At 39.8% G+C, this 17,762-nt stretch overlaps 3 protein-coding genes across 4 annotated transcripts; 2 read left to right on the top strand and 1 right to left on the bottom strand.

The window, feature by feature from the left end:
- The first annotated feature begins 180 nt into the window (after positions 1 to 180).
- On the top strand, positions 181 to 2,893 carry LOC133451104 (isotocin-neurophysin IT 1-like). Its single transcript, XM_061730046.1, has 4 exons — positions 181 to 230; positions 311 to 432; positions 738 to 942; positions 1,814 to 2,893. Exons 2-4 carry the CDS (start codon positions 313 to 315, stop codon positions 1,954 to 1,956), a joined length of 468 nt encoding a protein of 155 aa, XP_061586030.1. The 5' UTR covers positions 181 to 230; positions 311 to 312; the 3' UTR covers positions 1,957 to 2,893.
- Positions 2,894 to 4,075: 1,182 nt separating this feature from the next.
- LOC133451103 (fatty acid-binding protein, liver-type-like) lies at positions 4,076 to 4,798 on the top strand. Its single transcript, XM_061730044.1, has 4 exons — positions 4,076 to 4,197; positions 4,275 to 4,447; positions 4,534 to 4,626; positions 4,710 to 4,798. The coding sequence occupies exons 1-4, from the start codon at positions 4,131 to 4,133 to the stop codon at positions 4,758 to 4,760; spliced, it is 384 nt and encodes a 127-aa protein (XP_061586028.1). The 5' UTR covers positions 4,076 to 4,130; the 3' UTR covers positions 4,761 to 4,798.
- Positions 4,799 to 7,676: 2,878 nt separating this feature from the next.
- Positions 7,677 to 14,201, bottom strand: smyd1b (SET and MYND domain containing 1b). 2 transcript variants are annotated; one of them, XM_061729377.1, is made up of 10 exons: positions 13,963 to 14,201; positions 13,417 to 13,593; positions 12,871 to 13,084; positions 11,888 to 12,018; positions 11,697 to 11,735; positions 9,691 to 9,886; positions 9,054 to 9,146; positions 8,777 to 8,940; positions 8,291 to 8,459; positions 7,677 to 7,994 (listed from the first exon to the last, which is right to left on the bottom strand). In XM_061729377.1, exons 1-10 carry the CDS (start codon positions 14,082 to 14,084, stop codon positions 7,830 to 7,832), a joined length of 1,470 nt encoding a protein of 489 aa, XP_061585361.1. In that variant the 5' UTR covers positions 14,085 to 14,201; the 3' UTR covers positions 7,677 to 7,829. The 2 variants fall into 2 exon arrangements, with proteins under 2 accessions (XP_061585361.1, XP_061585362.1); XM_061729378.1 differs by lacking the exon at positions 11,697 to 11,735.
- Positions 14,202 to 17,762: the final 3,561 nt, after the last annotated feature.

Here is a 17,762-nt window from a genome sequence, read left to right as displayed (position 1 = left end):
GCAACGCAACTTGCTGGCCCTTTGACCCAACCTGCCCAGTGGTCAACTTCATCTCAAGAGGTGACTGTAACTAAAATGGGCTCATTAAGGATTTCTAAGTGGTTTTTGGCTCTCTGGGTCACTCTCGCGAAGGCGCTTTAGAGGTATATAAGGCATGTAAATGGCACCAGACGAGACAGAGACCACAGCAATCATCTAGCTGCACCATAAGGAAGAATTTGAAGATCCAAGTAAGTAACTAGATTTCATCTGCAGAATGAAAAAAATTTTAAATCTCACTTTTGTTTTTTTCTCCTTTAGATCTCCACAGAAATGACTGGAGCTGCAGTGTCCGTGTGCCTACTTTTCCTCCTCTCCGTATGTTCAGCTTGTTACATCTCCAACTGTCCTATCGGAGGGAAGAGGTCCATCATGGACGCACCACTGCGCAAGGTGAGCTGCTTTTATCCATCTGTAACTTGTACTTTGAAGCTGCGGTTTCCAACTCCAGCATCAAGTTAAGTTGATCCTCAGATGTTTGACGCCCACAGGGCTTCAGAGTCTGCTTCCTATCCATCTTCTTCCTGTTTTAGGTGTCTTTTTTGTTTTTTAATAATTAAAAGGGAAAAGGTTGGATAGGTAGAGTAAAGTATGAAGATGGAAATTTAGAAACACTATAAGAATACACCTTTTAAACTGTGTATTAAGTGACAAAGTGGAATGAACTTCCAAGAATAACAAGTCTTTTCTCCACCCAGTGCATGTCTTGCGGCCCCGGGGACAGGGGCCGCTGCTTCGGCCCCAGCATCTGCTGCGGGGAGGGTCTGGGCTGCCTGCTGGGCTCCCCGGAATCAGCTCACTGTGTGGAGGAGAACTACCTGCTGACGCCCTGCCAGGCCGGGGGGAGACCCTGCGGACCTGAGGGAGGACGCTGCGCCGCCTCGGGGCTCTGCTGCGATGCAGGTCAGAAATCTGGAAGTACATATGCAAAAAAAAAAACTGAAAGAATATCAGTAACATGATGTTACAAATCCTGAGTGTAAATGTTCTGTATTCAAAACTACCTTTATGGTAAACACCACAAAACGACTGTGTTCTTGAAAAAAAAATACCTTGAGTCGTAAAAGTTAAATTCAAGTGAATTCAAGTGATTTATTTTTTAAAAAAGCATTCAAAAAGGTGTGTATTTTCTTCAAGAAACCTGGTGCACTAAACGTAAAAGCTTATATTTCTAAATGTTTCTAAATGAATATTTGAATTGAATGAACATTATTATTTCTCAGTAGCACATTCTAAAAAGCACCATAGCCTAAACATAAACTTAGTTGAAAAATAGTGTGGTATATTTCTCTCCTAAATGTGCAAATAGAGGTCAAGATGTAGCTGAGATAATAAAAATACATTAACATTCAAATACATGCACATCAAGTACAAGAACTTAATGTTTGTGTTCTCCTCTTGTTTGATGCAAATATAAGTTTGGGCTAAATTGCATCAATCCCTGCTGCTGTGTGCAAGTTTGTTATCTTTTTTTTATCCTCACAGCTGAACATATTTAAATGTAACTTTACTGTGTACGTGCTGCAGATGTTTTAAAATATATGCAATAATAATAATTTTTTTTTAAATAAAATAAAAAATACTTCCAGCTAAACATTAGTTGTGTCTTCTGAGGTCATGGCAAACTCTTGCACCATTGTTCTGATAGAGTTCATATTCCACAGTCAGCGATAATGACAGATTATAAAGTGTATAGATGTAATAAATGGCTGTAGTAATAACTGCTCCTTCCCTCTTCGTGTCTTTCTTTTCTTCCGTGAAAACTGTGTCACAGAGAGCTGCACCACTGACCAATCCTGCCTCACAGATGAGGACGGAGACGACCAAACCAGCCAGTTTGAAGGCAGCGACCCCGGAGAAATCATCCTGAAGCTACTGCGTCTGGCCAGCCACTCTTCTCACCGAATCCACCAATGAGTTGCTCCCGAGTGTCTCGCTGCAGAGACCGAAAGGGATTTGTAGTTCATACTGCATACAGTAGCTGTGTTTCTTTCTTTGCCATCATTGATTTTCTGTAGAATGCCTTTGTCAATATATTTTTACGTACGAAAATAGGGATGAATACAGACAGGTCATCCAGATATCTGCATAAAGAAATAAAGTTTGGAGAGAGTATAAAACGCTGCTCTGGGTTTTATTTCATTGCCACCTGATTTAGGCTTCCATGAAATTTTTAAACTACTGCAAATTTTCAAAAAACCTTCTCTTCACAAAGAAAAGGAGTCAGCATTTGCCTTATCAGGCGCTGTGTTTGATTATATTCCACTATCACCAAGTGTACAAAGCCCAAAGCTGTTCTTATCATCCAGATCCCTCACATGATGCTGTGTTTGTTTTCTGGCAACTCCACTGACACACTATCGTGATTGCAAAAGTTCCATTGATTATCTGGTCACCTTTGATCCACTTTTGTGAACATTACTGTTCAATTTCTGTTCCATAGGGGAAAACGAGAGCAAATTATGTTTGAACATACCAGACTGAAGGATTCACAAAAAAGACAAACAGCTCCAAAACATGCATTACTGAAAGTATGTGGTGAAGTATTCATGATCTGTGGGAGCTCCCGCTATCTTATCATGAATAGTGACTTGATCTAAATTAAAGTACCTTTAGAATCAAACGCTGACCAGAGTACACCGTGTGGAAATGTGGGCAAGGAAGCATTTACCAACTTATACTTATGCAATTCACATATATTTGACAAAATGTGCATTTTACTCCATGACTGTAACTTATACTGAAGTTGCACCTTTGTAACTAACTGTGATTAATTATTTGTTCCTTTAATACATGATATATTGATTTTGATGTATTCCCATCCTGTATGCAGGTAAACAAATATCAAATAAACTGGAATGGTGAAATTCAGCTGGCAAAGAAAACGTCTGTTTCTTACAAATCTTGTATATGCTCTGATAAAGTTAATGAGAAAAATGTCTCAAATAGAAGATAAAAAGGAAAGCGTGAAAAAAATGGATTACGAAAACAGAAATCCACACTGATAGAAGGAAGAGAGACGAAAGGAAGAAAGGACGAAATTTCAACATGGAAAGTTAAAGAAACATATCCTGTCCGCATTTCATGAGGTACAGTGTCATTAGATATGGGCAGAGCCGTCTGGGAGATTTGCGAGGCCCTGTGCGAAATGGCCGGGGGGGGAAATTTTTGGGTTTTTCGAAAAACCCAAAAACCCCAAAAAATTTTGGGGGTTTTCGGGTCGGATCGGGTGTCTATATGAGCAATATTAACTCTCCAATTAGCAAAATACTGGATACCTTCCCCTGTCTCATCATCATTTGGTTTGCCTCGACGCGGGGCCCCACGGCTGCTTGAGACCCGGTCGGATCGGTGATTTTTCTAACAAATTTATCAAACGAGCCTTTCAGAGAGGCATTAAACTCTTCCATTTTCTTTAGTTTTTTTCTTTTTTCATCCCCTGATGGAAATTTCCTGAATCTGTCTCGTTCTCTCGACATTGTTTGACAGTTTGTTCCAACTCCACCCGTCTGGATCAGAGCAGCTTGTGTCTGCGCTTGGTCTGATCAGTTGTATTGAACAACAGACACGCGCATCATTGCACATATATTTATTGATATGCACAGACTAGTACACATTTAGATCTGTAATGGAACGTGACTGTTTATATTTATAAGGGAAAAAAGGAAGAAAAAAAACGAAAAAAAAAAAAATATTTTTTTTTTTTTTTTCAAAAACGGCCCATAGTGCGAGGCCCCTTGGGGCGCGAGGCCCCGTGCGGTCGCACGGTTCGCACATCCCTTGCGGCGGCCCTGGATATGGGGGCAATTTTCAAGATCATCTTTTAATGTGTGCATGAAAAGACAATCTCAAGTTTCCTGTTTTCTCCTGTGCACTGAGTATTTCCAAAGTTTAGTCAATTCAATCTCCACATCCTTTATCTCCCTGCTGACCCTTATCTGCTTTGGTCGATCTTGTTCGACAGGTTTGCTGTAGGAGGTGTCAGGCCGTCTTAATTGGAGTTACCTGTGGTTAAACATTGATACCCTGCAGTTTGAGGGTATAAAAGCAACGAACCACTGGCGGCTCCTCTACCTTCTCTTTTTGCCATCATGTCATTCTCTGGAACGTACCAGCTGGAGAGTCAGGAAAACTTTGAGCCTTTCATGAAGGCTATTGGTGAGTTGTTGTATGTCCTTGGTGCTGAAGTAATGGTAGACAGGTCAGTTGTGTCAATAACTAGTTTTATGTCACAGGCCTCGCTGATGAAACCATCCAGAAAGGCAAAGACATCAAGAGTGTATCGGTGTTCGAGGAGAACGGTGATAACTTCAAAGTGGTTATCACTACCGGGTCAAACGTCATGACCAATGTTTTCACCATTGGGCAGGAGACTGAGCTGCAGACTATGACTGGAGAGAAGTACAAGGTGAGTGTTTAAACTCAAACGGTTCATCTGATGGTTTGAATGGCACTAATATAGTGTCTGACTGAAGCCTAACTTTCTCTTTGAAGGGGGTGGTTAACCGGGAAGGCAACAAGCTGACGGTTTCTATGAAGGGAATCCTGTCAGTCACAGAACTGGTGGATCCCAACACGATTGTCAATGTGAGTTCGGGGGGCAGATGGGTAAGCTACCTCTAAATGCTCTTTCTGTATGTATTTTTAATACCAACTTATTCTTGTTGCAGACAATGACTCTTGGTGACATCGTTTTCAAGAGGATAAACAAACGCATTTGAATTATAGCACTTTGACTAATAAAACTGTAAAAAACCTGCCTCTATGTTTGTCTTTCTTTTTTTTTTTTTTACTGAACTTGCTCATGTTCAAGTTGTTTGTGGTGATGACTTTTCCTTCAGGAGGGGTTGTTTTGAGAGCACAGCAGGTCTTTGCAACCTCCAGCAGACTTCATGTTAATACTTGGAATACAATAAGGATTCAGTTGACCAGAGTTGTATCTGATGCATATGTTGCTCTGAAAGTTTAAATAGGCACAAAATTGATTTTGCAATCTTAACTTTGCTAGCGATATGTCGAGATTTCTAGGCTAACAATGTTTTTACCACTGTCTTGGCTTCCTGTGAGAATTGGTGCAGGCATGCTACACGTATTTGTTATTTAAATACAACACTATTTAACAAAATGGAGAAAGTCATTGGTTGACCTCCAATCACTCACACACATAGCTTTATAGGATATGACGTAAGTGACTTCCCTGTTAATTAACTGAACTCTTTAAGGAAACTGTCCTATACAGATTTTCACAATGTTATTAGGAATCCCTTGTAATATGGTTTAAGAGAGCTACTTCCTGCATTTCCTTTCAACCTTAAAGATTGGAAAATATGTTGTAAATGAAGGTCAATGCTGGTTCTCCGCTGCACTCATGATCAAACTACTTCCTCTGGTGGAAAAGGTTCCTGATTCCCTGCTCCACTGACTTTGGTTCATGCATCATGGTCATCGGTTTGTTTTTCAGAGCTGCATGTCAAGGCTAGTCAAAAGAATTTATCAAAACCATACAACCCACATAAATAAATCAAATTTGAAGTTAGTTTTGTTAAAAACCAAAATCTGCTCTATTTCTGAAGATTTTTTTGTCTGTTTGCTAAGCAGTGCTCACCAGCTGACATTTATTACATTTTTGCAGCCTAAAACACCACCATAGTGATTCAAACACATTATTTGAGGCATCGTTAATGTTATTATTGAAGTACAAAATGTCACTAAACATGATTGTAACTTTCAAGGTAATATTTAAATGCATAAATTACAATAAGATATAGTCTTAAGTTTCCTGTTTTCTCCTCTGCACTGACGTTCTCCAATCTTTAGTCTATTCACTCTGCACACCTTTTATTTCCCTGCTGACCCTTATCTGCTGGGGTCCATCGTCTCTGTGAGCTTTGCCACTGGAAGTGGCCTTGAGCTGTCTTAATTGGAGTCACATGTGGTTAAACATTGATACCCTGCAGTTTGAGGGTATAAAAGCGTCAAACAACTGGTGCCTTCTCTACCTTCTCTTTCTGCCATCATGTCGTTCTCTGGAAAGCTCCAGCTGGAGAGTCAGGAAAACTTTGAGCCTTTCAAAAAGGTTATTGACGAGTTGCTGACATGTTCTCGTTTCAGACAATGACTCTTGGTGACATCATTTACAAGACTATAAACAAATGATCTTGAAATATTAGCACTTTGGCTAATAAAACTGTAAAAAGAAAATTGAAAATGTCACAATGTTTTTATTAATCTTGCTCACATTCAAGTTGTTTGTGATGGGTGAAATTCATTTTGCAAGCGGTCCTTGAAACCTGTAGCATCTGAGATCGGGTCACAGATGCAACAGTCTGAGCAAAGAGGCCCAGACATCCCTCTGCCTACCATTGTCCAGTTGCTCCACCGCGGGGGTAACAAAGTGCACCCGGGCCGGCCGAGCGATATAATCTCTCCAGTGCATCCTGGGTCTTCCCAGATCCATGGTGACCACCAACTGTCTCCTCTTCTACTCTTAATAAAACCAAAAACATTGGCGGTGCGGAACATGGTCCTTTCCGACTCAGTGTCTTGCAGTTGTGTCTTAGGTAGGAACTGGAGATTGCTTTGACAGGTTCCACTGCCAGGCATTCCCAGCAGATCCTCACAACACCATTCAGCCCGTCAGTTCTGTCCGGCATCCTTCCCCACTATCTGATCCAACTCACCACCAGGCCGTGATCAGTTGAGGGCTCAGCCCCTCTCTTCAAATCGCACACAAGCTCAGGTTCCTTTCCCACCAGTTTCCATGACCAAGGGTTAGGGCGCCAGGGCCCACGGCTCCGACTGCCACCATTTCACTATTAGGATTGTAAGGCTGCAATAAGGATTCAACTGGCCAGACTTTGGAGTTGACCCTGCACCATATTGTGTTGTGACATTTTAATAAGACACAAGACTAAGGATTGTGAGAAAGTGCCAAGTCTTGTCATGGCCAGACAAAGATGGCATTGGGTGTTTGACAGGTAAACCGAAGGCATTGGTCACTGGGCCAAAAGTGATGCTTTAAAGTGAAAATGATGTGCTTTCCCCACTGTAGCGACATTCTGTGAGAACTGGGTATGCTGCATATATATCCTATTCACATGTAAATACAAAATGATTTTCATTCAATAATGTGGAAAAACCCCTTTGTTGACCTCTGGTTACTCACATGAGCAACTTCAGTATGAAATAACATTACAGGGTAAAGTAAGTCATTTGTGTGACTTTGCTGTGAATTAAGTTCAGACTGAACTGAAGAGACTCTCCTATGTATGTTTACAAAACTATTAGCATTAGGAATCGCTTATATTATGGTTTAAGAGAGCTGGGTTCTTTTGTTTTCTTTCAGTCTTTAAAAGATGTGAAAATATCTTTAAAGTTATAAAAGAAGGCTATGGTTGCATGTGTAAAGTACTTTGCATGAGTAAGGTGAGGAAGTGATCCAAAACATTTAACAAGTCACAATTTCAATACACAGGTCACTGAACAATAAACACATCTGATTTTTTTTTCAAAGTAAAAACACTTCAATCATTTTTGCAGCTACAGTAAGAGCTTCAAGTGGTTTACTCAAGACAAGAGTAAAGAATACCCTGCTGCTCTGCATCTCCACTAGGTTTCTCCATCTAAAAAAACATACGTTTGGCAGGACAACTTTTTAATGAAAAGTGTAACAACAAAATGTGATACAGAAATTGGTCATATAACTTAAACGTGTAGCCTCTTGCACAAACACTCAGAGCTGTTTACTGTAAACAACAGGATGGTTTCCCTGCTGCACTCCCACGATCAAACTACTTCCTCCGGTGGAAAAGGTTCTTGATTCCCTCCTCCACCGACCTCGGTTCATTCATCATGGCCATGGGTTTGTTTTTCAGAGCTGCCTCTCTCATACTGTGGTAAACGTACTCGTTCTGTTTGAACATCCTCAGCTCCATCTCTGTCTGCATTCGCATTGCCTGAGGAGTCAATAAGAATGGATCAACACCATACAATCCACAGTGCAATTAATCAAATTTGAGGTTAACTTTGTTAAAAAACAGCATTTGCTCTATTAATTCCTGAAGATTTTTCTTTCTTTTAAATATTTCACCGTGATCACCAACTTGAAAAGAGCTGTGTCTGATTGCCCAGCATTGTTCACCAGCTGACGTTTATTACGTTTTTTAATTGTTTTTACTTAAAATATTATATCCAAATATTCTATCCAAAGTGAGAAATGTTTGTGAAGATGGAGTGATTATGAAGCGTTTACCTCCAGATCCTTGGTGATGGGATGTGTTGGACCATGTGTGACCAAGAGGATGGCATAAGCCTTGCAGATCATCGCGTGACCGACCTCTATCTCGCCGGCCTGCCAGTGCGTCACCCCTGCACGCATGGCAGCCATACCCAGAGCAGCGCTGTGAGGGTGGTACAACTTCCTGCAAGTGAAGAAAAGTGAAGAAATTATTGTTCGTCTTATCAGACTGTCGACTATTCTGGTCGTTTTTATATTGTGATTACGCTGGATCTGAAGTGCAAAGGATTTAAAACAAAGAAGAAGAAAAAAACACCACATTTTAGCACAATTTGTAAAAAAAAAAAAAAAAAAATGTCAATATTGTGTTTTATGAAATGTAGTAGGGTTTGAGTATCAATTGGTATGTTTCCTTAAATGTTGATGGATTTACACCTCAAAACTACAGCAGAAAAATGCTCGCTTGCATCACCGGAAGCTCATGAACGTCTCAGCACTCACGTGTAACCGTCCACCATCTTACGGGAGTATTCTGCAGCGTCATAAGAGAACTGCAGGTAGGCTTGCACCTCACTCATTGTGCTCCACATCCGGAGCAGGTAGATGTGAGTGTCAGCCAAAACTGGTTCTGTCTTCTCGATGCATGTCTTGCAGATTTTCACTACCTGTAGAAAAAATGAAGATGAAGACAATTTGAAGACAATTTCGGTAGTTTATAACCAACAAAACACACATATTCTTGAGGCTGTTCGGTGCAGCAGGAGATCGGATACAATACCTCATGGTAGTCACCCTTTAATCGAGCCTTTTCCATCTTCTCCATCATTCCAAAGCAGTAGTCTGTTGCCTCTTTCACCTGTTCCTCTGAAGGCTGTAAGATTAGATGCAATCATCAAATGGTCTATGTACAAGGAAATGAAAAAATGATGAAGCAGAATGATTAAATATTTAACATAATTCTGGTCTTAAATTATGTTTTTTTGTTTTCAAAGATAACACAGTTGGGCCTGGCTAGAGAACATAAAAGAGAGGGCTCAATTAGTTGTTTTTTTAATCTGAAAAAGACCTTTGACCTGCAGAAAGCACTCTGGACAAGACTTGGATTGAATTACTCCAGATTTACTCCAAGATGACTCTCCTTGACAGTCAAACAGATATGTTAGAAGGACAGTTTTGATAGAGTGAGGGCCCTTTAATATTCTTTCTAGTTTTAGTTCCTGATGCATTTAGCAAGTATTTCTAGAAAGCCTGAGGGAATGCACCGAAGGTTAAATCTACTTGTGAGAAGTCTTTGCTGAAAATAGGCCTCTGCTTCTCATGTTCCCCACCTGTCCTTATCACCCCTGTCACTGCTAAATGCAGCCAGACCATTTGGTCCTTTTTGCTCTGCGGAGTGAAAAACCACAGACACGAACCTTGACTCCATCCACTTCCCTTCCCCCGAGCTTCAAGTCGTCGTTGGTTTTGTTCTTGCAATGTTCACACGTGCAGTCAAAGAAGTACTGTGATTTCAGAACCCTTCGTCGCTCCTCTGACAAATTCAGGTAGTCCACGTAGGTGACGGTGAGCTCCTCTCCCTCTGCGATCTTACCCAAAGCACGCAGTTCAATCCTAAGGAGCAGAAACACAGCTCAATGCACGCCGAAAGGTGGAAACACACGTTTTGAAACCTCACTCGAGTGTGGCTTTTAGTTCACGCAGTCCAGTTGATGGATTGATGGAAAGTTATTAGTTAATATGACACAAACTATGACACACTTTATATCATAAAATTGACTTTGTGATTGAATTTACACAGAAAATGAATTCATTCCTAATTGTGGCATAGGGAAGAAATTTATCTTGAGGCAATTTAGCCTCTGGTAACCAGTACTGGAGTTGAGGGGGGATGAGGGGGGATGGCATCCCCCCTGAAATAAAAACGGTCAAAATCATCCCCCCTGTAAAACTGCCATCCCCCCTTTCATCCCTTATGTCATTTCATCAATGAATGTGGTATTACTGCTATTTCAACATTTAGAGTCATTACCAGAAAAATAACACCAGAAAAATATCTTATTTGACCATTTTCACCTGTTTCAAGTAAATTTTCACTTGAAATAAGTAGAAAAATCTGCCAGTGGGACAAGATTTATCTTCTCATTACAAGTAAAAAAATCTTGTTCCACCTGCAGATTTTTCTACTTATTTTAAGTGAAAATCTACTTGAAACAAGTGAAAATTGTTGTTTTTTTCCAGTGATGAGTCTTGTGAGAGATGAGATTTTTTTAAGACATTTTAACTAGAAAAAAGACAAATATTTTTGTTAAAATTTTGAGTTTTTGCAGTGATCCATTTTACTTATCCTGTGAAGGACAGAGGCATATTGATAAGTTCAGAAACTGTTTTTTATTGTTGTGTTTTGATGTATTTGATGTAAGCCCAGTGGATATTTAAAGCTTACAGAAGGCTGCATTTAACTGCTGCTATGTCATTCCTGCAGTATTTCTGCAGGTGTTTTGGTCAGTGCTATTATTTGTAATATATTATATTATTTGTAATCAGCACAAATTATCTGTCCCCATATGATAAAATCCACCATCCCCCCTGATTTTCTTTTACAACTCGAGTACTGCTGGTAAGCCATTTCAGTCTGGTGTTTCCCGATCAGCGGCCGGGTCAGGCTGCTGTTGCTGAGCTCCTCTCCTGCTCCTTCATTCAGTCTTTCATGCTGTGGACAAGCTCCAGCTCCACTGCCTCTGATGTTTGCTCTGCTCTCGCATCATTTATCTTGGCACCATAGCGGCTCTGTTCTTCTTTTCCAAGAGAGCAGAGCAACAGCTACTTTTTTCCCAAGCTACAAGTACAAGACAGTGAAGTGGGAAGCCGTCTGCAGCACAAGAGATTCCCTAGAGAGGCAGCTGAATGTATGTCAGGGCCCGCCGCAGCATTTACCCCACCAGCCTCATGGGACACACCAGACCTGAAGGTTTTGCAACAGTGAAAGCATCAGGATTAAATTATTTCCAATATGAACTTTAGACACAACTGTACCGATGAGGAAATAATGCCATAGGGTGTTAAAGGTGAGCTAAATGAAGACAAACGTTTCAAAGGTGATAAGTAAGCACAGAAAAAAAATCTGCAGATCACAAATAAAACTATGACAGAGAAAACGATTAGTTGGAAAACATTATACAAGAGGAAGCCTTTTGTTACAGTGAAGAGGTTAGCGCATTCAAGACGAGCTGTAACATTTTATGACAAAACCAAGTCACATCAAACACACAGTGCACATTACAGGACGGACAACTGTGATTTTCTACGAAGGAATGGAGATGGGTTATGTGCATGTGACATGTTGATGAAGCATCTACCGTCCTAGTCTCAACAGTGCTCTAATGAAAAACCATTTAAAAAGACTCTGGGTGAGGTAACGCACCTCCGTTGAGAATGATACATAGTATTCACAGCCGATTGACTGAAAGACAACACGCAGATAAACTCTTAAACGGAGCAGTTTTCATTTTCACATTAGGTTAGAGACATTTGAAGCTGAATGCAAACAAAACACTGAGGGGACACATATTAGGGAGGAGTGTTTTCATTTTTTTCTTTTCTTGTTCCACTTACTTGCCGTGGTTGAGGATCACTGTGCAGTTTGGCCAGCAGTCGTGGTTCACCAGGCACAGATTTGGAAAGAGGCCGACTCCTACCGCCGTAAGACCCCTCTGGTCGCTCACAGTGAAGCCATTGCAGTTGATCTGATACAGGTGGGAGATGTTGCAACATGCAACATTTTAAATTAAATAAAACATATGGACAAGATGGAAATTATGGACATTATACCCATGTTTCTCTATGTTTGTCGAAGGCCCTCAAGTATTTTCAGTTAGAATAAGGATTCTGTGTGACACAGTAGATTAAGGTGATGTATAAATGAAGACATATCCATGTCCATAGCTTTTAATACCCCTTTATTTCAAGTGGCACTCAAAGGGGTAGGCAAAGGGGTAGAATGCGATTGAGCCAAATTAAAGAGAGGTTTTTAAATTAAAATCATGGACTGGTGAAAAATGCATTCCTTCGACACCAAAAGATTTATTTTTTTTCTTTTCCCCCTACTGGGTACTGTAGCTCTTAACAGCGTGCAGTATTTATGAGGGTCAAAGCTTTGATAAAGAAGTGGTGGAGGACATTGTTTGTCTTTGGAACATGATTAAGGAACTGAAAGCAACAGATTGACTCACCAGAGCCATAAATGCTGCTTGTTTTTCAGCCAAATAAAATAGCTGGTGGATCAAAGCTAGGTCTGAAACACCCTTATCAGCTCACACATTACTTTCCTCATTACCAAACTGCACTGGGACCTAATTAACTGTTACAAGTAAACTAGTGAATATTTAAACCTGAAACTCAAGTATTAGGTGTCAAATCAAGTGGACAAAGATGACTGAAATCAAGACTTTTTGATCTCTAGCTACTATGGTACTTATTTTGTTTTTTGGACCACGCAAAGAAAGCAACTTCTTTTTTTAAACAACTTCAAGATTTACACAAACAGTATTCCCACAGCAAAGAGATATCACAAAGCTGATTTACATATCAGGACCTACCACTCCAAATATGTGCGAGATGGTGTCAATTGTGTGCTGCTTGCTGGTCCGGGGCCAGTAGTCCAGGAAGTTGTGGATGTCCACTTTCAACTCCTTCAGATCGTCCTCTTGCATGTCATCTAAGTGGTCTTCCAGCTCGTCCAAAGTGGTCAGCTGCATGTCAGAGAACACGCTCCCTTCTTTGTCAAGGCGCCACATGATATGTGCCACCAGTCTGACCGCACAAAGCGACAATGAGGAGGACGAGTAAGTTCATAGTGAAATCAGATACACATTCTCTGCACATTTGAGGAGCACTAACGAGATCTGCTCTGCAACATGAGTGTACAAGTAATAACACAGTAATCTGATATAAAGCAATGAAAAGACAATTCACATAGAAAGTTTACTTTTTTAATTACTATAATGTTGAAATCACCAACAAAACTGCAATAAACAAAGCTCATATCTGGTGATTTAGAAGGATGACCCCTGAATATGAAGAAGCAGCTGTACATAATGGACACATGGATGGATAACATCATATTTCCTTTGTTTTCTACCAACCGGATGTTCTCATTTGGTGTTTTTCCATAAGCTTTGATGGCACCGCATTCTTGCTTGTGTTCGGCCCAGCCGGCGCGCTGGCAAGTTCGGTCACAGTAGTGAGCAAATTTGCACTGGCCGCACCTCTGGAGCTTGTCTTGTCTACGAAAGCAGCTGTGGCAAATACGTTCTGCGACACTGCAGAGGGAAAAAAAAAAACAGATGAAATGGTCAATAAATGATTAAAAATATACAAACAAAACTTGAGTGACAGCTTTCAAGCCTGTCGGCTTGACATTAATGGAGGTCAAGACCAAATGATGAGATCATTTTCTTATTTTGCGTATATTTCTACCACTTTAAAAGTTCTTCTCCAGTTTTTCAGTTTAAAAAACTTTGAAGTTTGCTTTGTTTTGTTTTCCTACTCAGGTCAAATTATATGATTGAATAGCATTTGGAAGAATACTATACTATCAATCTTTCACCATGGAACAAAACCAAACCGGTAATCATGGGAACAACGATCTATAATAGACCCATCACCCACAACTTGCATCCACACCATACCTGTCAAATACAACAGCTGCCACGCTGGGTTCAGAAAAAATGACATCTCCAGCCCAAAACTCCTTGGTAGCCTTCAAACCCCTCCCTTTTCCAGGTGAGTCAAATACCGCCACACTTTCCATTGTAGGTGCACTATTTCCTGGGACTTTGTTTGAGTGTTGTTCAGCTTAGTAGAGTTTTGAGATGAATGACACAGGGAAGAGAAGGATCACCCAACCAATGTGGTCTATCTGTGCTCTTCACTGCCAACTGCACATTCCTCATTCAAGCTACTAAAATAGCCATACACCTCTTGAACTGTACCATCGGATCCAGAGAATGGGTTAGTAAATCCCCTGGGAAATCAAATGTCTTCAGTGGACAGACTTGTCAAGAAACGCTATGAGGAAAAATCACCACTGACACATGTTCCCATTCCATCAGAAACATTCATTTTCTTCAGTATGTGTTTACATTTTGGGATTTTTGTCCCCTTAGCTGACAGAAACCCCCCCCCACCTTCATGAAGTGGTAGATGCCCTCTCCCTGAGGGATATTTTTGTCCTTCAGTTGGGCCTGTCCATCAGGTGTTGACAGTGACGTTGGACAGCTGCAAGAGGTTCAGCAGAAACAGAGCAGCTCTTTCTCACTGCCTCTACTCAGTTCTGGTGCTTTCTCCAACATGCTCCCTCTGTCCAATTGTAACCTGAGTTAAGACGTAACAGTGCAGCTATAATGTCACGAATGCACTTTGAGGAAAACAACATCAATGTGCGCAGAAAGGTCAGGCCCTGCAACTTAAAAGTCTTGAGAACAGTGGGAACAGTAAGATCAAGTCCAGATTATGTTGTCAATGTGAACACAAAAAACATTCTCAACAACAGCAATGAACGTAAAAAGTAAAAAGTACCAAAAGATAGCACCAGATTCCAGTCAGTAAAGGACTGAATAATTTACGCAAACTTTAAAGGGTGTTAGATGAAACACAAAGCTTGTGGAAATCCACAATACAAGAATTAAACAAGTTTCCAATCAAAGTGCAGGTCCCAGGATTTTTCACAGATTTACAGTTGTGTAAAAAAGAAAATCGTTGCACTTTCAAAGGTAAGTTTTGATTATAAATCATCTGTTCCCTACCAGGTCTTAATGCTAGCCAAATGCTTAGATGAACAATACATGACACATTATACTGTTTGTTTATTTATTTGACAAAAGCAAATGACTGTGTTGTCAGAGGAGGAATCTTGTTAAAAATGTATTTGAGGAATGTGTGATATTGGAATATAGGAACTTAAAAAACAAGTAATTGAAAAAAAGCGTGGTATTCGAATAGTTGGCTGTGTTTAAAAACGTCATAGTGATTTGACCAACCTTACGCAAACCTATAAGGAGAAAATAGAGGTGTCTGAGGCATCATATTTGTAAGTGTTATATATTTAATATAGTCTACTTCTTCAACAACACTATCCTGCCTCTGCACCACTAAAAAAATGTATTCAAAAGAACAAAAAAGGAAAAGGAGAGTCGCACACTAAAGACACTAAATCGATCATTTTTCCAATTCTCAGCTGAGATTCTGCACCCTGCTTTCAATAAGTAAATACAGAGGTATACAGAGTGAGTTGGAGTTCAACATAGCAAAAGAAACAATAGCTCCCTTTGGTGGCCAAAAGCAGAGCATCCCTGAAAACATGACTGATGAAGCCACAGCCTTTTTTCAGCAGGCTTGCATCAGTATTGCAGCTGTGACTCTTGACACAAGCCAACAAATACGGTGGACAGCACTGCCACCTCATGGACATCAAGAAAATCTTAACAGAGGATGTGCTGATGACATCATTACAGATTTTCAACCTTGATGGTACAGAAGCCCAAATTGAATGTACAGAAAGTTGTGCTGGTGCCATCGCATCAAAGCACATTATGGTACAGCGCTAAAAATGTCTTCAGTTAAGTCATATAACAACAGTTAGAGTGGTTAGAAAAAATGTTGTTGGCTAAAAATCAGCTGATAGTCACTTGTTGGATCAGAACACTGGATGATAACATCCACATACACTATATTATGGATTTTACTCGTTTATATTGCAGCTGTGACTCTTGACACAAGCCAACAAAGCTATCATGACAGCTGGATTTTGAAGCCATGAGTTCCCTATATTAATCTTGAATCTTTCCAACTGTTTTGCGTTTAATATTGGTTATTCTTTCATCCTTCACAAAAACAAAAGGTGGGGTGAGTAAAAAATGTGTGTAAAATGGGTATTTGGACAAAGATTATTTTCCTCAAATGACTGGCTGTTGTCTGGAGCCCATGAACATCACACAATCCTGCAGCCACCCTCAGTTTCTGCTGGTTTGTGGGCCCTTTTATCTTCAGTTTCGGCTTCAGTAACTGAAAATCCTGCTCTGTTGGGTGGACGTGAGTCGTCAGGTGACTGCCTTGGCAATTGAAGAGTAGGAAAAACTCACCTTTAGGATGGAAAAAACCTTGAGCCCACCTGGCACATAAGAGGGAGGAGGGGGGGTCACACCTTGTTTAAAAAACCTCTGTCTTTACATTCATGTGGGCGTCTCTTTATTGCACATTTTGATAATGATACACCTACCTTCTCCAGAGTTCTTGATTTCTGCAAACATCCACTTTAGCGGTCTCTTATGATCTTCCATGATTTTTGATGTTGTTAAACTCAGCTGCAAATTCCTAATACAAACCTCAAAATTTTTTTCTGCGTCCTTTGTCTTAAATAGAATAAACATATCTGGCCAATGAACATCTTTTCAGTAAACTGCTCAAATACCTTGAAATTAAATGGAAAATTGACATACTTTCCATAAAAGGACTAATTCCTAAATGATAAATGCCTTTTTTTTAGAGATCTTTAATAATAGCGGAATATCTATACATTCATTGCATTTTTATTGTTTTATGACATTTAAAGGCAAATTTGAATAAATGAATAAATAAATATACAAAATAATTATTACTCCTTGACCTAACTGTAACTGTTTTCCTTTTACTTATATGAAAACAAAAAGATGATAAAGCTGCCTCAAACAGGGTCAGGAGTAATAAAACTCAATTATTTATGTTTATTTAAGCTATGTTTTGTTCTGTGTGTGTTTGCAACCCTATTAAAAGCAAGTGAGTGAGACACTGACCTGTCTCATTTCCCCTCACGTCCATCCACCCAGGTGACTGTTTAGTTTAGTTTAGTTTATTTGCACATAAAAATATACAACCGTTTTAAAAGTACAGACGAACAGTATGTAGAGAAAAAAAAAGGAAATAAAAAAGGAAATACAATATAACAGAAAATGTGCGGGAGGAACCAAAAAAACCCATAAGGGCTTGTCGAGTGGTCCTCCTGTAATGAAACAAACAATATCTACAGAAATATGTAAAACATAGGACAACTAAAGAAAATAAGCTAAATTACTAGAAAACAAAAACAGGAATCTAATGAGGGAGTGCAGAGAAGTACTGGAAATTAATGGTTAAGCTTTGCTAAATTGGGCTAGCAAAAATGTTGTGATTTGTTTTTTGAAATAATTTGTACTTAAGAATTCTCTAATATGGTGTGTTAAGGTGTTCCAATAAAGAGGAACCTCTGAATCTAATTGAAAATTGGGAAAAAGTAGACCTGAAAAGGGTGGGATGGAGATTGTCAGACCTAGTATTGAAGTGATTAATTTAAGAATTGAATTGAAATAAAGAATGAAAACAGGTTGGAAGTAGCTTGTGAATGGATTGATAGACAAAAAGACAAATCTGAAAAACATTTACAGCAAAAATAGGGAAAATACTTAGGGATTGGAAC

The sequence above is a fragment of the Cololabis saira genome, chromosome 9, assembly GCF_033807715.1.
Source record: "Cololabis saira isolate AMF1-May2022 chromosome 9, fColSai1.1, whole genome shotgun sequence".
Classification (NCBI taxonomy): domain Eukaryota; kingdom Metazoa; phylum Chordata; class Actinopteri; order Beloniformes; family Belonidae; genus Cololabis; species Cololabis saira.
The sequence above is the reverse complement of the archived record's forward strand: the minus strand, read 5'-3'. Positions and strand labels throughout refer to the sequence as shown.